Raw genomic sequence first — 23,640 nt, forward strand, 5'->3', positions numbered from 1 at the left:
CTCGGTGCTTTGTGACCACCTAGAAGGGTGGGATAGGATGGGTGGGAGGGAAACGCAAGTGGGAGGGGATATGGGGATATATGCATACATATAGCAGATTCACTTTGTTATACAGCAGAAACTAACACAACATTGTAAAGCAATTATACTCCAATAAAGATGTTAAAAAAAGAAAAGGAAAGAAGGAAAGCTTGTTTAGCTGTATGTTAATGCACGATGACAAAATTGGTAGAGCAAGTTTTAGCACAAGAAATTTAAGAAAGGGACCCACTTATTACAACAACACTGCCATACATTTCTATGGTGATGGACTTTTTCTAAAACATCTTCATATCTATAAGCTCACTAGGATGAATGAATCCGGTAAAGCAGGCACTATATGCTGCCTTTTGAGAAACAGGGCATCAAGGCACCCAGCACAGTGTCTGGTGATAGTAGGCATTCAATTAGGATTTCTTAACTAAGTGAAGTAGAGTCATGTGAAATCAAAGAATGTCAGAACTGGGAGGGCCTTTGAGATGATCCAGACGCCTCCCCCCAGCACAGTTTTGGAGGAGGAATGTCAGGGTAGAGTGGGGAAGTCCTAGACTTAAATGCAAGGTCAACTGGTCAGTGAGTGAGGGATCCAAGTCAATAGTCTGTCCTTTGTCCCCATACAGGCTGTTATCATAACATCCACTACAACACTTTATGGTGGTTTGTGTTCTTGTCTGTCCTCACCATTGGGCCACATGATCCTGGGGGATAGAGCTTGTGTCTGATTCACCTTTGTCACATGGATGAACAGGAACCAGAAGCTCTCTGTTCTTCCTGCGTCTCTGAGCTCCTTTGTGTTCTGTCACAGCTGTTAGTGGCAGAGTCAGGACTCAACCACAGTTTCCGGACCCCAGGGATCCTTTGCCCCTACCACAATGTCTATACTCATCAAGGTAGGTGGCATTAGATGTACTGGGTGGGTTGCTTTGGACTTCCTAGGCCTCCTGGGATAATCCCCACTGTATTATGGAAGTGTCTAGAAAATGAAGGAAAGAGGGTGTCTTCCTTAGTTCAAAGCCCAAGGCCAGTTTAGCCACTTTCTGTGGAATCTCAAGTGTATCTTGTGCACCAGGATGTTCTGTCCTTTGGTACATTTGTTAGGTCCCAGGTGGAGGTAGTCCGGTGCCTTGGGGGAACCGTGCCTGTCAGCGTGGGACCAGACAGCAATGGGGGCAGGAAGAAGTGATGGGATTTTCAAGGGGTTCTGAAACAAACCCTTGCATATCTTGTTTTGCTCTTCCTGGGGCCTTCTATTTGCTCCTGAGCACGTATTTGAGGCAAAGCAGAGGAGGTCTCATATTGGTCCTTCCCATGCCTCAGTATTAGCTGTGGTCAGCCTGAGAATGGCAGGAGGTGGGTACCCAGGCCAGTGCATGGAGGCTCTGTCTGCAGGCACAGAAGGAGAGGCACAGGGGCATTACACCTAGGGTGTGTACCATGGTGTGGGCTTTGATATCTGTCCTCTGTCTTCTGGTTCTGCCCAGTGTTGAGCAGCTCCCATAAGGTTCTTCCCACCTGAGACTCCACTTCCAGTTTCCCACACCAACTCCAAGACCCTTAGGTTGGGTCCTGCCACCACCTCCCCAACCTGGCAATAGTTTGACTTCCTCTGGCTTATTTTCTCCCCACTCCATGCCAGTGAGATTCATAAAGTGCAGAGTACAAAAGGACCACATTGGAAAGCTCAATACCAGATGATGGCCATGTCACCAGCAGCTCGATTCCTCTTGATTTCAAGGCAGTTTCCACACGACTTTAGAATAAAGCCACATGGTCTTGCCACGTGGTCGAGATATGCAGGGCCCAGTGATTCTGCTTTGTTCTGGGTTGCTCATCTCAAAGAGACCAAAGGGAGGGTCTGTTAGTGCTCAGAAGTTACCCAGGCAGCCTTATGTGCCCATATGAAGGGGCTAATGGCCTGGGGAGTTCAAGAAACAGACTTGGCGTGCCCCTGAGGGATGCCAAATCCTCCAGCCTCATCATGACAGGGAGACAGGTGAGCCTCTCCTCTCCCATCTTTGCTGAAGGTGAGCGGCTCCTCAGTCCTTTGAGGTGGCATCTTCTGCCCCAAGGGGCCAGCTGGATGTGTGTGGAGTTACATGACTGTGCTGGTCCGGATGAAAAACACGATACCAGTGGCGATAGTGCAGGAGGGGACCAATGCAGGATAAGATGGCGCTGGCAACGTGCTGAAGTTCTGAAGGCAGCCTACTCGTGGGAGTGGGTGGGGGCTCTCAGATGGGAGGAGGGAGCTGTGTTATCAGAGTCTGCTTTTGCAGTGACTCAGGTTTGGTTCTTCTTTATGGTGGGAGATCAAAGAGGAAGCTGATTTTCAAAGTGGGGTCTCTGGATCATGAAACGGGATGCATATGGGAGCTTCTAAGAACGGTCACCGTTTAGGGGTTGGCAAACATTGTGGTGGTGGGGGGAAGGCTGGTGAGGGTCCTCCGTCCTTCAGACCAGAGGTGGGAGCTAGGAACTGTTTCCCAAAGAGTCGCTGAGGGTCATATCAGAGAGAATGGAGAATGACAATGGGAAGGGTCCCTATAACTAAACCTGTTTAGTTCCTGTCTTGTCACAAGCCATGCTGTTTCATGACATTGTTTTGTCCCACTTTAGACAGACTACAATTCCTTTTGCCCAGACTGAGATGTGAGCTGGGAATGGATTCTGCACCCTCTCCCCACCCCCACAGCCAGTACTCTCACCTGCACCAGGTCCGGTGTGAGGCGCTTGGCCTGCAGCCATTTCTGGAACCTCCCTGTTTTCCGCAGGACGCGCTCAATGCTGCAGGTCTTTGGGGCGGCTGCGGAGGCACAGATTCTCCTGTCTGAGATCTCGTTTTGGTGTTTGCTGACCAGCCTTGAGATCTCCACGGGGCGCCAGGTTTTGAAATCATCCGAGTAATTTACAGGGTAAGAAGGCAAGTCGTCGGGAAACAGTCCAGGGTGTGAGGCCAGCCAGTTGTCAAACCTGGAAGAATAGCCCTTTGGGGATCAGCCTGGGAGCTGGAGAGAGGGAGCAGGGACTAAGCAGGGACCAGCCACACTGCCAGAGCCAGCAGAGCCCGGGGACAGGGAGATGGGGGAGAACATCTGTTCTGATCCATTTCTTCTCCTTAGCCTGGGAAGCTCCAACCTCCTCCTGCGAGAGGACTATTTGTGTTTCCTCAAGCTTAGGGAAGTGTATATGTGATGTCAGAAAAGGCGAGGGACCTGCATTCCAAAACCAAACTTTTATCTTCTTCATCCAAATGGTGCAGAAGGACTAGCCATGGCTTTCTGAACTTCTACCCCATGTGAAGGCAGCAGCTTTACACATGCTGGTACCTTTGACTCTCCTAATAACCCATCCCCACTTTACAGATGTGGAAACTGAGGCTTGTGGAGCTTAAGTGCCTTGCAAGATCAGATAATATGTTGCTAAGCAGAGATGCAAACTCAGGGCTGTCTGTCAGAAAAACCCATGATCTTTCTGCTTCGCTACACTGGTTCTAGCAATGGCCCACTCTGTGAACAACAGCTGGGTCTTGAAACCACAGTTCTTGAAGAGGCTTCTGGTCCTGCACTGGGGAGGGCACTGCCTCTTCATATCCAACCCCAAAAAGCCCCATCAATTTTGCTTTCAGTCCACAGATAAGTTATCAGTACCAACCAAGTGTCAGGGAACAGTGGCTGCTAAAGGGTCACCAAATTCAAAGCTATGTGGGATCCAGGAGGTGTGTGATTCCACACAATGGAATCCTCCCCAGGGGAGAGGCACTGGCCTATTAGCATCTGCTGATTTTCTAGGCACCACCTTGACCCTTTTCTCCAGTCCTTCCTCCAGCTGTGTGCTGACAGTTCCATCAGGGAAGAATGTTCTATCTCCTTCTGATTAATGTATGAAAAAGTACTAAGAAAATGTGTCTCTTCATTATTATTAATAATTGAGGGTTATACTGCAAATGAAAATTAGGCTTATATGTTATATATTTAATTTCTTTTTTTTTGTTGTTTCTTGCAGTAACCGGGCCTCTCACTGCTGTGGCCTCTACCGTTGCGGAGCACAGGCTCCGGACGCGCAGGCTCAGCGGCCATGGCTCACGGGCCCAGCTGCTCCGCGGCATGTGGGATCCTCCCGGACCGGGGCATGAACCCGTGTCCCCTGCATCTGCAGGCGGACTCTCAACCACTGCGCCACCAGGGAAGCCCTTTAATTTATTTTTTAAAAAATTTATTTCATTGTAGTATAGTTGATTTACAATGTTGTGTTAATTTCTGCTGTACAGCAAAGTGATTCAGTTATACGTATATATACATTCTTTTCCATATTCTTTTCTATTATTGTTCATCACAGGATATTGAATATAGTTCCCTGTGCTATACAGTAGGACCTTGTTGTTTTTAATTTAATTTCAATAAGAATCTTTAAATTCTTATCATTGGGCATTACTGGGCAACCTCATGATAATGAGTTTTGGAGGAACTAGCTCCAAACCCTACATTGTATTGTTTTCTCACTTATATGATACAGTTACCCTCTTAGGGTAACTAAGACTCTTAGACTGAAAGCTTTTCAAAGAAGTTGCTCCAAGAAACTGTCAGTAAGTACCTTCTGCAATGCAGGACCATTCAAACTGCAGTGGAAGTAGCCACAAAGAATTCCATTCAAGGACATTGCCACAGATCTGTTTAAAAAGACCAGACACTGAAAACTTGCAAGGAATCAACTCTATTGGCATTTTTAGGACAACCATGGGAAATGATCCTCCCCACTGGGAGAATATGAAAGGGCCTAGGCCCCCGAGGCAGGCCTGTTTCCTGTAGCTACTCTTGTTCATGGGGGTTCAAACCACCCCTCCCCAAGGGCCTGTGACTAAGGATTTACAACTAGGTGGCTCTCTTAGATAACAATAACAGCGATACACATCTATGAATCACTTTAGCGGTCACTTTGCTGAACACTTTATGTGCATTAAGTCAGTTAAACCTTTCAACAAACCTATGAGGTCAGCACTACTATTACCATGCAGATGAGGAAACTGAGGCACAGAGAAGTTCAGTGATTTGCTCCAAGTCACACAGCCAGGAACTGGAGGAAGTAGCCTTCAGGGCTCCAGAGCTTGTACTCTAAACCACTATGCTGCTACTTAGTCCTCTATCATCTATTTTATGAATTTGTGCTTGGTAACAGACGGGTAACATTATTAGGAGTTATAGCTAGCAAGGTCCTTAAAGATGATTTTGTCCCTGTCCCCCTTTCATTATATATATTTAATTCTTTTCCAGATTCTTTTTCCTTATAGGTTATTAGTTCCCTGCACTATACAGTAGGTCTTTGTTGGTTATCTAATTTTTTTTAACATCTTTATTGGAGTATAATTGCTTTACAATGGTGTGTTAGTTTCTGCTTTATAACAAAGTGAATCAGTTATACATATACATATGTTCCCATATCTCTTCCCTCTTGTGTCTCCCTCCCTCCCACCCTCCCTATCCCACCCCTCCAGGCGGTCACAAAGCACCCAGCTGATCTCCCTGTGCTATGCGGTTGCTTCCCACTAGCTATCTATTTTACATTTCGTAGTGTATATATCCATGCCACTCTCTCACTTTGTCCATTATATTTTGAGGATGAGAAAATTGAAGATGACTTGTCTGAAGAATCATAGAAAATCAGTGGCAGGGGAGGACAGATCTCAGGGGGCTTTGTCTCCCAGTTTGTGGGGATGGCATGGAGACGGATGCCCTACCCTGTGGGATAACCTCATTGTCCTCTTTTTCTGTCCCCACCTTCTGAGGAGGCTCTACTGAGAGGACAGCACTGACTTGGCAGGTGACTGTAATGGATCCCGGTGCATGTCCAGCCATGGCTTGAGGTGTCCCATGAGGACCAATTGAGGACAAAGAAACAGGTTTACAGGCCACACTTCTCCCCCTTTCCAAATGGTATTAACTTTAGGATGCTGAACGGGAAAAAAACGAATATGCTTATAACTTTGATTACCTACTTTATTGAACTGAAGAATGTCAGTGAGAAAATGGGCCCTGCTGCTTATTCACTAAAATGTTAATATCCTAGAATTTGGAAACCCACAAAATAGAGGCAGAGTTCTAACCTTCCTTCTGAACTGACATCATGGGCATGTTTGTAGTGAGCCTGGCCGAGTTCCTCACTGGGTTAAAAGATGGACAAGCAAGGTCATAGTTTCCCAGAGCTGGAAGAAAGAATAAATGTCATGTGGTCCCATTCCTTGCAAGCCCCTCAACATGGAGAGCAGGCTGGGGGTGTAGGGGAGAGTGACAACATTGGAATGAGAATGTATGTTTCTTGTGCTTGCACCCAGTCAAACATTAAGTTTGTAGCCACGCCTTCCTAAATATTTCGTGGCTCTCTTCCCTCTTCTCCACCCCTCAGGACACTTAAAACATCCAGCATCTTTCCAAAGCTCTCAGGATACAGTTCATACTTCACAAGGCTCTTCCTAAGCCCATCTCCTGCTGCTCCCCTCACAAGCTTGCGTTGGTCTCACCAAACCACTGACCATCCTTGGCTAAGCCGTATTGTTTTGGGCCTCTGAGCCTCCACTCACCTTGTTATATGCTGATCCCTTTATCTGAGACACTTTCTCTTTCCTCTCTGGATAATCCCTACCCAACCCATTAAAACCCAGACAGGTATCATCTCTTCTGATTCACACTCCCTCATCCCCTGAGTCTGAGATAGGTTCCCTCCCACATGCTCCCATGACATCCTGTGTAGGACATTTTGTATAGTCCTCATACTCTGCTTTAATCATTGGTTCATGTCTCTGTCTTCCTTCAGGGCCAGGACTGGGCCTCCTTCAACTTTGTAACTAAGTGCCTAGCAGAGTGTTTGGTTCCATGTTAGTACCCAATGATTTTAGTTGGATGGATGGATGGTTGGATGGATATTTGAATGAACAGATGGTTAAGTGAGTAGAGGAATACATGGAGGGCTGGATGAATGGGATGCACAGAGTGAAGGTTGGGTGGAAGAATGCCTGGAGAGATGCTTGGATGAATGGGTGAATGGATGGATGGATGGGTGCATGTATGGATGATTGAATGTGTAGACGGATATTTTTGCCATAAGCTCTGGGGCCCTGAAGCTCCCAAGACCTCTGAATTCATTTGAGGAAGTGAGTTAAAGCAGTAATTACTATCACCTTCTGAGGTGAAGGAGAAAGACAAGGGCAAGGGAGAAGGGAAGGTAAAATAAAACTTAATGATTTACTTATTTTGCTGTGAGTCCTCCACCACTCAGAGTATTTAAACATTCTTTAAGACTTTGGGAATGGGGATTGAGGATGTAAGGCCATGTGGGTACAGTAAGGAAGGCAAGGTAAGACGTCCATCCTCATAAGAGCTGAGGAATCCTTAGGAGTGATTCTGATCAGAAATACTGCCATTAAGTACCCCATACCCCACACTTTCACCTTACCTGTTACTTGCACATATGCAAATACTGATCAATCAGATCCTGGTGGAACTTGCCAGTTGGGGTGGTCACTTATGATTTTATATATAGGGATATATTCAGTAGGAAGAATATGTAAATCAGGTTGACTCATTTTTCTAGCTTCCCTTAACTTTTTCATTCATGATTTGAAAGTCAACCTGTAATGCATAGAAAACTGGTACTGAAAACATTCTAATGGTCAAAGATCATTGGTTGTGTATGGGAAGCATCAGATTCATGATTACCTTTCTTGTCAAAGAAAAGATAGGTAAAGAAGGAAAGGTGACATCCTTCCACCAATCATGTGTCTTCAGCCTACCCAGCCAGCCCGGGGAGCTCAGCCTCTGTTTGTTGCTGAACAGCAAGCATTGTCCAGTCCTTATTGAGGACCAGGACTGGAGTACTAATGCTTGCCTGGCTATAGCATTTCAGCCTAACATCTGAAAGTTTTGGATGGGCTTTCTCCTAAGGTAGCATTATGATCAGTTTTAAAAGTGGAGAAATGCTTGGAGATGAACAAAAACAAGATGAGCAAACACACCATTGGAAAGAGAGGCAAAGGATGTGAACTTGTAGACAATTTAGCAAAGAAGAAATACAAATGGGCAAGAAGCCTGCAAAAAGGGCTCAATTGAGAAGAAATCCATAATAAAAATAATAGTAATAGTAAACATTTCTGAGTGTGCAAAAAGTAAACTCTATAGGTAGAAGTCTCCATTTGGAGATATATATATATATATATATATATATACCTCAAAATCCTAAAAATTCACTGTATTTTTTGACCCAGAAATTTCACCTTTAGGAATTTGTTACAGGAGTTAATCTCTGATGTGCATAAAAGTCTAGCCACAGGGATGTTCAACATAGCACTCTTTATAATAATGAAAAGTGAAAAAAAACCCTTGTTATCCCGCAATAGTTGATTAGTTAAATAAATTATGGTTGATTGATGCAATCAAATACCACGAAACCACTAAAAATCAAATTGTGGAGTAGAATAGTTAATGTGGAAAGGTGTTCCGATACATGGTTAAATAAAAGTTTCCAAAAGAGTATGCATAGTATGATCACATTTTTGTTGAAAAAATTTTAATCCATACTTAGAAAAAAGGTGGTAAGGATCATATACCAAAATGTTAACTAAACGCTGATCTCTTGGTGAGGAATTGTCTGTGATTTTTATTTTGTGCTTTCTTTAATCAATATTTCCTGAAAATTCTAAAATAAAGAGATATCACTTTTAAAATAAGGAAAATACTATTTACAATGTAGAGAAAAGGACTATAAACAAGTCCACGTTCCCAGAGCCACTTACTACCTCTCTGCTTCCTTGCGCTGAGGATGTGATTTCTCAACGTGAAGCATTCCAAACCTCAACCTGCCCCGCCTGGTGTTTTCCTGCTTGGATCAGCACACTTCCCTTTCAGGCGGGCGCACGTGGAAAATGAATTCTGAGGGAGCTGAAGTAATATCCTGAACTCAACTGGAACACAAACCTGTTTGGGGAAAGGCTTCCTGAATATGGTCATTACCTGACTGATGAGAAAAACCTCATTTCTTTCCACTTGAAAAGTCGACTGTAATATTCATACACTCTTGTTTACTTATCTGGAGGAGGATATGAATCTGGAGTTCTTCCTCAGTTGAATCCCTTAATTTCCCTCCCTCCTATCTTAAAATATGTCCATATTCTCACTGCCTTCTTTCTCCAAGGAATCAGTCCCACTTCCCCTGTGTTTTTGGTCCTCTCCATCCCATTTCTTAGGTGGGAAATCTTGAGTTCATTTCCAACATCTTCATTTCCTGTCACATCGAGTTGATCAACAAAATGATTCTCTAGCTGAACTGACTTGCGTCCTTCCTGCCCTGCTTTGTTCCCAATGATCTTTCTCTTGGACTAGGAGAACTGGTCTAACAGCCCCTGCCAGCATCACCAGGCTGTTCTGCACACTGCTTTCCAGAAGATCTTTCCAAAATGCAGGCCTCATCTTGTCCCCACCCCACTTAACAGCCTCACCGTTGCCTGCAGTAGAGCTTCCTCAATTGAAGGTCTTTCAACTTTTTAACATTCAAAATGCCTTAAAAAATGGTCTAATAGGACATGTACACACTACTATATATAAAATAGATAACTAATAAGGACCTACTGTATAGCACAGGGAACTCAATACTCTGTAATGGCCTATATGGGAAAAGAATCTAAAAAAGAGTAGATATATGTATATGTATAACTGATTCAATTTGCTGTACACCTGAAACCAACACAACATTGTGAATCAACTATACTCCAATAAAAATTTTTTAAAAATGGTCTAATAGGAAAAGTTCACATCCACTCCCTATAATATCTACCATCTCACAAAAGAAGTTCAACATTTTTGTTGGTATTTTCTATTTGTTATTTCTGTTTAGTAACTTAGTTGAATACTCAAATATGTCTTTGGTTAATACAGATTGGAAATAAAATTATTGCAAATGAATGCCTTCTGCTTGGTCATCAAATCTTACAAGCCAGAGGCAGGACCTTGGGGGAAGGCACAAGAGAAGAGGCCTATTACAAAGGGTCTATTGAAAAGGCTGGAGACCACCGGCTCACAGGTTAAGTCCCAATTCCTTGGTATGGCATTCAAGGCCCCTGGCCCCATCTGACCCTTCCAACCTCCTCCTGCTGCCATGCCTCCACTTGTGCCCCATGCTCCAGCCACTAAGACTTCTCACCTCTTCCCACACCTCTGGGCCTTTGCTCAAGCTGATCCTTCTAACTTAAGCCCCTCTCCTCCCACTAAATTTCAGCTCATCCTTCAAGGTCTTGCTCAGAACACCTTCCCCTGGAGAAGCCTTTCTCCAGTCCCCATTTGGAATTAATATCCTCTCCCTGGAGCTCCCCGAGGTCCTTTACACTTCACTTCTGGCCTGCATCGGATCAGGCCTTATTATTGTTACTTGTAACACTGTTCCCCTGTCCTGATATCCCGGAGGGCAATGACCAGAGTTATAGCAATGCCATTACAGCACGTGCTGGGTCTTGGTCATAGTAAAGGCCAAGTAAAGGCCAACACATTGACCGTGTGTTGACAGGCCTGAATTCCAGAGTGTGGTCCTATTCTTTGGTGAGAGCCAGGTGCATTGAGATTTACTAAACTTAGGTTTTCCTCTGATCAAGGCAACATCTCACAGCAGAAAACTTGTTCAGAAACTTGGGAGCAAACTGCCTCGGTTTGAATTCCAGATCTGCCACTTATTAGGTGGTGACCTTGGGCAAGTCACTGAACCTTGCTAGGTCTCAGTTCACTATCTGAGTCATGAGTGCAAAACACTAACTGCCAGGATTGTTGTGAGGAGAAAATAAAAACAGCTTTAAATTGTCTGTCACATAGTAAGCTTTCTATAAATTTTATTTCCTTCCCACTATGAGAAATGAACTTGGTAAACTCAATAGTCCCAGGCTACTCCATTCATAGAAAACTTTAAAGCTTTAAGCTCCCACTTCCAAAGGAAACTTTGGATTTAGCATTTAGAGCTGGAATTTGGCTTCACACCTTACCCCCTTCCCATCCCAACTTTAACTCATTCCCACTATGATTAAATGGCTTTGCTTCAGCTCCCACCCATAAATTCATAAATTACACCCTGACTTGATTTCAAGAAACTCCTGGACATCATCACATGAAGGGAACAGAATTTTGCCCCTCAGAGTTATCTGATTGAGATTCTGACCTTATTTCTTCTTTAAAGAACTTCTTGCAAATAGATGTCCCGATGCAGGCATTACATTTATCAAGACCGAGGAAAGTCCTTCCAAAATTGTAGCTGGTTCTGACTCGGGGCACCAGAGAAGGAGAGGGAGAAGCCGGCGAGGAGACAGAGTAGCTCAGGCCTGAGACCCACAGCAGCAGGGCTGCCCAGCCCGGGTGGAGGACTGCAGCCTCAGGCCCCAGCCGCGGCTCCATCATGGGCTCGGGACTCCAGCTGCAGCCCTCGGCTGCCCACTTAGGGCTGTGCAGAGGCAGGTCTTGGCAAAAGAGAGAGGGCTGGCTTCAGGGCGCTGACCCCATTCCAGCTTCCCAGGTTTCTGTTTGAGGATGCTAAGGAGCTTGGGGCTAACGAGGCCGGGGAGGAGGTGAGGAAATCCATGGAGGATGCTGATAACACCGTTTCCAGAGTTACTCTTCCTCTGCCCCGGGGCGGCTGCTGCAGCCTGGGGAGGGGCTGACTAGCAGATTTCGGGAAGGACAATGGCCAGGGCCTCCCTGTGCAGTCCTTTTGACAAACACAGGATATCCTGGCTGGGCAGGAAAGGTCCATGCAGGATGTATGTCCGACCTGGTTTCCACCTGGGAGCGTCAAAGGATCTTGAAGGTCTCCGCCTTCCACTGTTTTAATTCTGGGTGTATCTGTCCCCATGGATCACACACACACACACAGACACACGCACACCAGCCCCTCCCCGGCCTCCTGCGGTGGATCATTTGGCCCGTCCCTTACCCAGCCATATTTGGCTGTGAAATAACTAGAAGTCATTTTGCCCGCCATTAAGGGGCACATTTGGTACTGATTTGAAAGGTGAAGGCTTTTTACTGCTTAGGGAACAGACAAGCGCAATCTGAGAAGAAAGGAGGGGAAAGGACCCGGTGGCCTCTGGCATGATGACGGGAGCACCAGAAAGATCCTTCTGCCTTCACCCAGCTGTGTCTGTCCCTCTCCCCCTTGCCTGAAAGTCCCTCTTCCTTTACTACTCAACCTCCCTTCTCAGTGGCCGGCCTGACTTGGTGGGATACGACTGCCCCTGGATGGCCTTCCTCATGACACCAAGAAAAGGTCCATAGCATGGAGCAGATGGCAGTACTAATTTAGGAATATGTAGAGAGGACCAAATCAGGGAAGGCAGGCTTGGGTTGGGAGGAGGAAAAAAAGCTGGGCATGGCCTCAGGGGAATTGGGGAGTTTTGCTAAAGATTGATGGGAAGAGCAGGGTAAGGGCAGTTCTCTGACGGTTAAGCATGTGCTTCTTAGCTAACTGTATACCCTCCTCAGTCAAATGTCATGCTTTTTTTTTTTTATCGTGGAATTGTGAGAATTCTTTATATATTCTAGATACTAGTTCTGTGTTGGTTATGTGGCTTGCAAATATTTTCTCCCAGGTGGTAACTTGTCTTTCGTCTTCTTAACAGGGTCTTTTGCATTGATAAAAAGTACAGAAATACTGAAAAAAGGTACAGGGCTAAGTACAGACCCCTGGGGAAAGTGCTGCAAATGGTGTTCCGGATTCAATGTGATTTAACAAAATATATATTGTACTTACTGTCACCTCAAGGTTTTATTTTAGGTCCTGCGGGTGATCTCAGCAGCAGGGGAGAGCTAAGAGCCCAGGCAAGTTGCTCATGGATAGTACAGCAGCACGTTGTAGGAAGGGCACTGACTAAAGTTACTTACTGTTCCAGTTTGCCCAGGGCTGTTCGTGTTAGTCCTGGGATCTCAGGTAACCTCTTAATCTTGGGAAAACTCGAATGATTGGTCACCCATATGAGGACCTGATAGACCTCCCATAAGAGTTGTATGAGATGAGATCTCAGGTGTGCCATTTGGCTATTAGGTCGAAGGACAACATTAAAGGTTGGAGGGCTTGAGAGACACCTTGGAGGCAGACCTGTAGATCGCACACACACACACACACACACACACACACACACACAGGTTTTTTGAAAACTTCGTTAACTTTATCTCATGTCATTAAATATTCTTCCATGAGATCATTTATAAGTACTGCATTCCATTATATAGATGTAGTACAATTTATTTAACAAATCCCTTATTTTTGACACTTTGGTGGCTGATGGGTAGGATTTTGACAGCTGAAACTCCTGAAAATGATGAAAAACAGATTTTTTTCCTCACTTCCAAAATGCCATGAATTGTAAGATCCACCATCAATTTAAATAACAGCATTTTAGAGGGAAAATATAAGAAACATTATATCAAGTATCCATTAAAAAGTGCTCTAAATTATCCCTATAACTTTAAATATATGCTACTTCCCATTTTTGAATCATGACCAAATTTTGGATGTGTTTTTCACATTCAGAGTCTGAACGTATACTGAGTTGCTCATTTCAGGGGACTTGCTGCTTTTCGTACTGTTCTCATGATTCTTAGTCTCTTTGGTACCTTTAATTTAGTGATATGGCAAGTAGAGCAGGTAAGATTTTCAGTCTATACGTTCAGATGTGAAGACATACAACTTTACATTTTATAATTCAACCTAATTTTTATTTTGAGCCTTCCATTCTGGATTGGTGGGAAGTCTTAGCATGGTTATTTCTTGAGTTCTTCCCTTCTCTTCTGGAATTTCATTGTGGTTTGGTGAAATTTACTCAACATTCAGCCACTGGGTGGAGATGTTTGGTACCACTGCCCACCATGGGACCTGTTATGATTAATCCAAGTTGCTTCCTAATCCCTTCAAACTCTACTTGGGGCTCCTGCTTCAGCCTGCAAGACTGCCCACCACGCCTTTAGATGAACCTTGAGTGTCACTTCCTTTCTGGGGTTTTGCCACTCTCTTACTCTTGTGTTCCTAGTCCACCAAGAGGCCATATTTACTTTCTAACTTGCCACATTCTCCCCCTGAAGAAATGAGAAAGGGACTAACTGTCTGCTTGAATTGGTAGGGGATGGGAGGGGCAGAAAGAGGAAAATACAAGGGTAAAAAAAACACACAGGTTACTGCCTTCAAATGCTTTTCTGCCACACAAAGTATATCAGGTTTTGCTTGCATGACTTATTTGGTTGGAACCATAGTTTCACTTTTTCCCATAATTGAGTTATTTGTCACTAGAAGTTAAAGAGCTTCCTTAAAAGTCAACCAGCCCCTGTGACAGATTTTTCAGAACCTAGTAACAATTCTTCATGATGTATACTCCACCAGGGCAGAGATTTTTTTAATCTCTTTTGCCTCAAGCCTCCAGAGCAGTTTATAGCATATGCTGCCTCATTTTAAGTAAAAATTAGGGATCCAAGTTAATATACAGCTGCAATGACAATTAGATGAACTAATCCCTTCTACACATTGCAAAATTCTCAGTCACAGGCAGCAAGGAGCCTTTTATAACTTCTTCTTTAATTCTGAGGCTGACAGTTTTCTTGTGACTTTGAGTATAAGGGGCTTCCTAATTTCAGAAACACTGAAGATTAAAAAAATGTGTGGCTCAGCTCTGAAGATATCTGCAAGGCAGCCGACTGCCAGGAGGAGAAACAATAAAAGAAGTATTTTGATTTGTTTGATCCCAGGGGTGGGACACATGGGCAAATGGTGAGGCATAAATGAAGGACCCCACTGAAGCGGCCTTGGCTAGGAGGCCAATGGTTTGGAGTGGCAGGGAAGGTCAGTGTGAATGGTGTGAGATGGATTAATGTGTGAAGGACACTGGGCATGACATGGAGTCGGTTTGAAGAAATGGTGCCCAAGGCCAAGGACATAGCAGTAAGAATGAAAACAAAGGGATAAATGTGAGGGGTAATAAGAAGCATGGTCTCCATGACTTGGAAACTGAGTCAATGAAGAGAATAAGGGAGAAGCAAAAATCCACGGAAACCCAGAGTTTTCAAATCTGGATGTCTAGGGAAATATAATACCGTTGATAGGTGCTGAGAATGAGGAAGAGGAGCTGGCATTGGAGGAAGACAAAAATCCTGGTTTTGGATCTTTGAATTTAAAACATTAACTGCTAACATAGGTCTTATTAATTGATCTCCATGGATATGATTGCTTTAGAATATCAGAATGTGCCCAACTAAACTATTACCCAGTTCTCATATTTCCATCTTGATGATAAGGATGTAGCCTTAGATTTTGATAAATATCTTACTGAAATCTGGTACTATATCATCAGCGTTCTCCTGACGTGTGTATGCCAGACTAGTAATGTAAAAAACAGTAAGTGAGATGAGCTATCATGGGATTTTCTTGGTGAACCCCTACTGGCCCTTACTGATCTCCACTGCCCATTGTAAGTGTTCACAAACAGTAGTTCTGCTCAGTAGTCCAGTCTAGACTTTCTAGAGGTCACCTTAAAAAAACCCTAGTATATCTGAACATCTTCAGTCTTCTGGCATCTCCCTTATTCAATATTGTAGCAGCTGTGGAGGTGCGCTGCTCTCTCTCCTTTCATGAAAGAAAGTGTGGATCAACCGTGAAGAGTGCAGTTAGCTGATGCTCCCCAACTGTTAGCGCTTCAGGATCCAGCTCAGCTTTTGAGCTGAGGCCACACTCTTCCTGGGCAGCCCCTAGCCAGTGACTGAGCATAGTGGAAGTAGTAAGGTTTGGCCATCCCTACCCATCAGAATCCCTTTAATGAGGAATCTGTGGTCCAGAGCTCCCTGCTGGGTTGGCTGAGGCTTTGTCAGATCTGCATCGCGGTTTGAGGTGCTCCCTGCCCCAAACGGCTTCCTCTCCCCAGGCATCTGCAAATCTCTAAACCTCTTGCACTCCTAACTGCATCTCAAGGGTCTGATTCCTGGAGGGCCCAAATGACACAAAAATGATTCTTCTATGCTCTCCTGACATTAGTCCTAGGATCAAATGTCTAAGTTTTTTTTTGGAGGGGGGCTGAGAAATAATTTGTTTAACATGAAGTCATAAGGAAGAGATCTCATAATTCCCTCAGCTTTCTTGGGCTTTGATTCTTTCTCAAAAAATATTAACCCTACTCTTTAATATTTAAAAATTGTTCCCCTTGATATAAAATGTGGCAACCTGATAGGGTTCAGCTTTCTCTCTGTCTGCACCATTTTATTCAAGGGGGTAGATCTATTCTTTTGTGGTTCTTCTTTAGATGAACATGGTTAAAAAAATTTGCCCTTAGCATGTTTACCATTCCTAGTTCCTCACTTTAAAATTTTCCTCACCAGGACTTCAAAATCTCTAATAATACCCTACAATGTGGAGACTTCTGTAGTTTTATAAAGCACTTTCACATTTATTATTCCACTAGATTCTTATAAGAAACTTGTGAAGGAGGAGGATGCAAAGCTAATAATTATTATTATAGATGAGGAAACTGAGGTTTAGAGATGTTTAATGGACAACAAATGTCACACAGCTAGTACGTACCAGACCTGAGGCTTGAACTCAGCTCCTCTGAAGCATAACACAGGGCACCATCTACTCTACCACAATGCCTCTCAAGATGCGGTGTGAGTTTGTACTGGTGGTTTCAGGGAGTCCAATTTGCATCCCCAGATGTGCAGAAGTGTCTCTGGGTTCTCAGAAGGCTTTCCACATATTTTGGCAACATACCCAAGGAACATGGCATCCTTCTGAATCAGTCACATGGGACTAACCTGTGCCCTCTTTGCTCTGCTCATCAGGGACCAACGCATGAATTGCTGGTGCCTGTGAAGATCTGTATGTTGTCATGAAGTGTCAGCAACTTCAGATGTCCAGGACTCACCTAGGAGAGGTTGCCAGCCATTGGGCTTCTGGGTACTGTTTCTCTTCCTCCTTAACCCTGTGTTATTTTTCTCTATTCACCGTCACCCTTGTGATGCTGGGTTTGATTTTTCTCTGCTTTCTTTCTTTTTTTCTTTTTTAACATCTTTAGGAGTATAATTGCTTTACAACAGTGTGTCAGTTTCTGCTATATAACAAAGTGAATCAGCTATATATATACCTATATCCCCATATCTCCTCCCTCTTGCACCTCCCTCCCACCCTCCCTATTCCACCCCTCTAGGTGGTCACAAAGCACCGAGCTGATCTCCCTGTGCTATGTGGCTGCTTTACATTAGCTGTCTATTTTACATTTGGTAGTATATATATGTCCATGCCACTCTCTCACTTCATCTCAGCTTACACTTCCCCTGCCCCATGTCCTCAAGTCCATTCTCTACGTCTGCGTCTTTATTCCTGTCCTGCCCCTAGGTTCTTCAGAACCATTTTTTCTTTTTTTTTTTAGATTCCACATATAGCTGTTAGCATACGGTATTTGTTTTTCACTTTCTGACTTACTTCACGCTGTATGACAGACTCTAGGTCCATCCACCGCACTACAAACAACTCAATTTCGTTTCTTTTTATGGCTGAGTAATATTCCATTGCATATATGTGCCACATCTTCTTTATCCATTCATCTGCTGATGGACACCTAGGTTGCTTCCATGTCCTGGCTATTGTAAATAGAGCTGCAATGAACACTTTGGTACATGACTCTTTTTGAATTATGGTTTTCTCAGGATATATGCCCAGTAGTGGGATTGCTGGGTCGTATGGTAGCTCTATTTTTAGTTTTTTAAGGAACCTGCATACTGTGCTCCATAGTGGCTGAATCCATTTACATTCTCACCAGCAGTGCAAGAGGGTTCCCTTTTCTCCACACCCTCTCTAGCATTTATTGTTTGTAGATTTTTTGAATATGGCCATTCTGACTGGTGTGAGGTGATACCTCATTGTAGCTTTGATTTGCATTTCTCTAATGATTAGTGATGTTGAGCATCCTTTCATGTGTTTGTTGGCAATCTGTATATCTTCTTTGGAGAAGTGTCTATTTAGGTCTTCTGCTCATTTTTGGATTGGATTGTTTGTTTTTTTGTTATTGAGCTGCATGAGCTCAATGATGTTCCCTATATGCCTACTTTCTGGAGGTTTTTTTTTTTTTTTATCATAAATGGGTGTTGAATTTTGTCAAAAGCTTTCTCTGCATCTATTGAGATGATCATATGGTTTTTCTCTTTCAATTTGTTAATATGGTGTATCACATTGATTGATTTGCGTATATTGAAGAATCCTTGCATTCCTGGGATAAACCCCACTTGATCATGGTGTATGATCCTTTTAATAGGCTGTTGGATTCTGTTCACTAGTATTTTGTTGACGATTTTGCATCTATGTTCATCAGTGATATTGGCCTGTAGTTTTCTTTCTTTGTGACATCTTTGTCTGGTTTTGGTATCAGGGTGATGATGACTTCGTAGAATGAGTTTGGGAGTGTTCCTCCCTCTGCTATATTTTGCAAGAGTTTGAGAAGGATAGGCATTAGCTCTTCTCTAAATGTTTGATAGAATTCGCCTGTGAAGCCATCTGGTCCTGGGCTTTTGTTTGTTGGAAGATTTTTAATCACAGTTTCAATTTCAGTGCTTGGGATTGATCTGTTTATATTTTCTATTTCTTCCTGATTCAGTCTCCATAGGTTGTGCTTTTCTAAGAATTTGTCCATTTCTTCCAGGTTGTCCATTTTATTGGCATAGAGTTGCTTGTAGTAATCTCTCATGATCCTTTGTGTTTGTGCAGTGTCAGTTGTTACTTCTCCTTTTCCATTTCTAATTCTATTGATTTGAGTCTTCTCCCTTTTTTTCTTGCTGAGTCTGGCTAATGGTTTATCAATTTTGTTTATCTTCTCAAAGAACCAGCTTTTAGTTTTGTTGATCTTTGCTATTGTTTCCTTCATTTCTTTTTCATTTATTTCTGTTCTGATCTTTATGATTTCTTTCCTCTGCTAACTTTGGGAGATTCTTGTTCCTCTTTCTCTAATTGCTTTAGGTGTAAGGCTAGGTTGTTTATTTGAGATGTTTCTTGTTTCTTGAGGTAGGATTGTATTGCTATAAACTTCCCTCTTAGAACTGCTTTTGTAGCTTCCCATAGGTTTTGGGTCATGTGTTTTCACTGTCATTTGTTTCTAGGTAGTTTTTGATTTCCTCTTTGATTTTTTCAGTGATCTCTTGGTTATTAAGTAATGTATGTTTAGCCTCCATGTGTTTGTATTTTTTACAGATTTTTTCCTGTAATTGATATCTAGTCTCATAGCGTTCTGGTTGGAAAGGATACTTGATACAATTTCAATTTCCTTAAATTTCCCAAGGCTTGATTTGTGACCCAAGATATGATCTATCCTGAAGAATGGTCCATGAGCACTTGAGAAGAAAAAGTATTCTGTTGTTTTTGGATTGAATGTCCTATAAATATCAATTAAGTCCATCTTGTTTAATGTATCATTTAAAGCTTGTGTTTCCTTATTCATTTTCATTTTGGATGATCTGTCCATTGGTGCAACTGGGGTGTTATGTCCCCTACTATGATTTTGTTGCTGTCGATTTCTCCTTTTATGGCTGTTAGCATTTGCCTTTTTTATTGAGGCGCTCCTATGTTGCGTAAATATTTATAATTTTATAAATATTTTTATAATTTTTATATCTTCTTCTTGGATTGATCCCTTGATCATTATGTAGCGTCCTTCTTTGTCTCTTGTAATAGTCTTTATTTTAAAGTCTATTTTGTCTGATATGAGAATTGCTACTCCAGCTTTCTTTTGATTTCCATTTGCATGGAATATCTTTTTCCATCCCCTTATTTTCAGTCTGTATGTGTCCCTAGGTCTGAAGTGGATCTCTTGTAGACAGCATATATACGGCTCTTGTTTTTGCATCCATTCAACCAGTCTATGTCTTTTGAATGGAGCATTTAATCCATTTAAATATAAGTTAATTACCAATATGTATGTTCCTTTTACCATTTTCTTAATTGTTCTGGGCTTGTTTTTCTACGTCTTTTCTTTCTCTTGTGTTTCCTGACTAGAGAAGTTCCTTTAGCATTTGTTGTAAAGCTGGTTTGGTGGTGCTGAATTCTCTTAGCTTTTGCTTGTCTGTAAATGTTTTAATTTCTCTGTCAAATCTTAATGAGATCCTTGCTGGGTAGAGTAATCTTGGTTGTAGGTTTTTCCCTTTCATCACTTTAAATATGTTCTGCCACTCCCTTTTGGCTTGCAGAGTTTCTGCTGAAAGATCAGCTGTTAATCTTATGGAGATTCCCTTGTATGTTATTTGTTGTTTTTCCTTTGCTGCTTTTAATATTTTTTCTTTGTTTTTAATTTTTGATAGTTTAATTTATATGTGTCTTGGCATGTTTCTCCTTGGATTTATCCTGTATGGGACTCTCTGCGCTTCCTGGACTTGATTAACTATTTCCTTTCCCATATTAGGGAAATTTCCAACTATAATCTCTTCAAATATTTTCTCAGTCCCTTTCTTTTTCTCTTCTTCTTCTGGAACCCCTATAATTCGAATGTTGATGTGCTTAATGTTGTCCCAGAGGTCTCTGAGACTGTCCCCAATTGTTCTCATTCTTTTTTCTTTATTCTGCTCTGCAGTAGTTATTTTGTATATTTTTTCTAGGGCAATTATCTATTCTTCTGCCTCAGTTATTCTGCTATTGATTCCTTCTAGTGAATTTTTAATTTCATTTATTGTGTTGTTCATCATTGTTTGCTGTTTAGTTCCTGTAGTTCCTTGTTAAAGGTTTCTTGTATGTTCTCTATTCTATTCCAAGATTCCGGATCATCTTTACTAGCATTACTCTGAATTTTTTTCAGGTAGACTGCCTATTTCCTCATTTGTTTGGTATGGTGGGTTTTTACCTTGCTCCTTCATTTTCTGCGTGTTTCTCTGTCTTCTCATTTTGCTTAACTTACTGTGTTTGGGGTCTCCTTTTCACAGGCTGCAGGTTCATACTTCTTGTTGTTTTTGGTGTCTGTCACCAGTGGCTAAGGTTGTTTCAGTGGGTTGTGTAGGCTTCCTGGTGGAGGGGACTAGTGCCTGTGTTCTGGTGTATGAGGCTGGATCTTGGCTTTCTGGTGGGCAGATCCATGTCTGGTGGTGTGTTTTGGGGTGTCTGTGGCCTTATTATGATTTTAGGCAGTCTCTCTGCTAATGGGTGGGGTTGTGTTCCTGTCTTGCTAGTTGTTTGGCATAGGGTGTCCAGCGCTGTAGCTTGCTGGTCGTTGAGTGCAGCTGGGTCTTAGCGTTGAGATGGAGATCTCTGGGACAGCTTTTGCTCTTTGATATTACATGGAGCTGAGAGGTCTCTGGTGGACCAATGTCCTGATCTCAGCTCTCCCACCTCAGAGGCACAGGCTTCACACCTGGCCCGTGCACCAAGACCCTGTCAGCCACACGGCTCAGAAGAAAAGGGAGGAAAAAAGAAAGGAAGAAAGAAAAAATAATAAAATAAAGTTATTAAAATAAAAAATAATTATTAAAAATAAAAAAATTAAAAAGTAATAAGAAAAAGAAAGAAAAAAAGAAGAGAGCAACCAAACCAAAAGACAAATCCACCAATGATAACAAGTGCTAAAAACTATTCAAAAGAAAACTGGCAAAAAAAAAAAAAAAGAAGCATACACATACACAGTCACAAAAAGAGAAAAAGGAAAAAAGCATATATATCGTTGCTCCCAAAGTCCACCGCCTCAATTTTGGGATGATTTGTTGCCTATTCAGGTATTCCAGAGATGCAGGGTACATCAAGTTGATTGTGGAGATTTAGTCCGCTGCTCCTGAGGCTGCTGGGAGAGATTTCCCTTTCTCTTCTTTGTTCGCACAGTTCCCGGGGCTCAGCTTTGGATTTGGCCCCGCCTCTGCATGTAGGTCGCCGGAGGGCGTCTGTTCTTTGCTCAGACAGGACCGGGTTAACGGAGCAGCTGCTTCGGGGGCTCTGGCTCAGTCAGGTCGCGGGGAGGGAGGGGTACGGAGTGCAGGGCGAGCCTGCGGCGGCAGAGGCAAACGTGACGTTGCACCAGTCTGAGGCGCGCCGTGCATTCTCCCAGGGAAGTTGTTCCTGGATCACGGGACCCTGGCAGTGGCGGGCTGCACAGGCTCCCGGGAGGGGAGGTGTGGATAGTGACCTGTGCTCGCACGCAGGTTTCTTGGTGGCGGCAGCAGCAACCTTAGCGTCTCATGGCCGTCTCTGGGGTCCGCGCTAATAGCCGCGGCTCGTGCTCGTCTCTGGAGCTCTTTTAGGTGGTGCTTTGAATCCCGTCTCCTCGCGCACCAGGAAACAATGTTCTCTTGCCTTTTAGGCAGGTCCAGACATTTTCCCGGACTCCCTCCCAGCTAGCTGTGGCGCACTAGCCCCTTCAGGCTTTGCTCACGCAGCCAACCCCAGTCCACTCCCTGGGATCCGACCTCCGAAGCCCGAGCCTGAGCTCCTAGGCCCCTCCCATCCCGGCGGGTGAGCAGACAAGCCTCTCGGGCTGGTGAGTGCCAGTCAGCACCGATCCTCTGTGCGGGAATCTCTCCACTTTGCCCTCCACACCCCTGTTGCTGTGCTCTCCTCTGCGGCTCCGAAGCTTCCCCGCTCCGCCACCCGCAGTCTCCGCCCCTGAAGGGGCTTCTAGCGTGTGGAAACCTATCCTCCTGCACGGCTCCCTCACACTGGTGCAGGTCCCGTCCCTATTCTTTTGTCTCTGTTTTTTCTTTTTTCTTTTGCCCTGCCCAGGTACGTGGGGAGTTTCTTGCCTTTTGGGAGGTCTGAGGTCTTCTGCCAGCATTCAGTAGGTGTTCTGTAGGAGTTGTTCCACTTGTAGACGTATTTGTGGGGAGGAAGGTGATCTCCATGTCTTACTCTTCCACCGTCTTGAAGGTCCCTCATCTCTGCTTTCTTATTCTGGCTTCCCTTTTGGATATTTTTCTTCCATCTTGCAAAAAAAACCCCCAAACAAACAAACAAACAAAACCCAAAGAAAAACCCCTACTTCCTCTCCAGTAAATTAGCTCCTAGAAGATGGTCCTCAAACCCTGCCACCTCTCCTGAAATCAGGAGACTAGTTTTTTTTTGCATCTTCTGTTATCCCAATGGTCAGTGGCTCAGGCAGGAAGGCAAATGTAGATATGCCCATCAGGCTATCGGACGCCTTCTTACATTGCCCGTAACCCTTGAGTAGCAAAAGAAATGGTTATCTTTTATGGCTTCTGTGAAAGCTCTGCCCTGAACACCTCATGAAGCTGACCTTTTGAAACTTAGGCTGCTGCAGAGCTCTGGACACTTTCTGCCCCTCAGTGTGTCCTTTGATGCTGGACATTTGGTTCCTCCCCTGACAGAGAGGAAAGAGAAGGAACACTAGAAGGAGCCTAGGTTACTTTTTCAAATATTGTGCCCTTTTATTTTTTAAATAATAAAAGCAGTACATCTTCTTAATAGAAAACTTGGTAGATGAAAAAACATTAAAGTGAACATTAATGGCTCTGGGTATGAACTTTAATATATTTTTAATGCATTTACACCATACTTGCTTTTTTTTTTTTTTTTTTTTTTTTTTTTGCTGTACGCGGGCCTCTCACTGCTGTGACCTCTCCCGTTGCGGAGCACAGGCTC

General features: G+C 43.5%; 1 protein-coding gene across 1 annotated transcript in view; it reads right to left on the bottom strand.

Annotated features, from left to right (window-relative positions):
- The window catches only part of DIPK2B (divergent protein kinase domain 2B), a gene marked incomplete at both ends in the record, with an annotated part of 47,776 nt that extends 36,320 nt beyond the window's left edge, over positions 1-11,456 (bottom strand). The window contains 2 exons of the mRNA XM_079728311.1: positions 2,745-3,009; positions 11,221-11,456. Coding sequence (XP_079584437.1) covers positions 2,745-3,009; positions 11,221-11,456 — 501 coding nt within the window. The remainder of the gene's footprint in view (positions 1-2,744; positions 3,010-11,220) is intronic.
- Between the last annotated feature and the right edge of the window lie 12,184 nt (positions 11,457-23,640).

The sequence above is a fragment of the Hyperoodon ampullatus genome (genome assembly GCF_949752795.1).
Source record: "Hyperoodon ampullatus genome assembly, chromosome: X".
NCBI classification, from domain to species: domain Eukaryota; kingdom Metazoa; phylum Chordata; class Mammalia; order Artiodactyla; family Ziphiidae; genus Hyperoodon; species Hyperoodon ampullatus.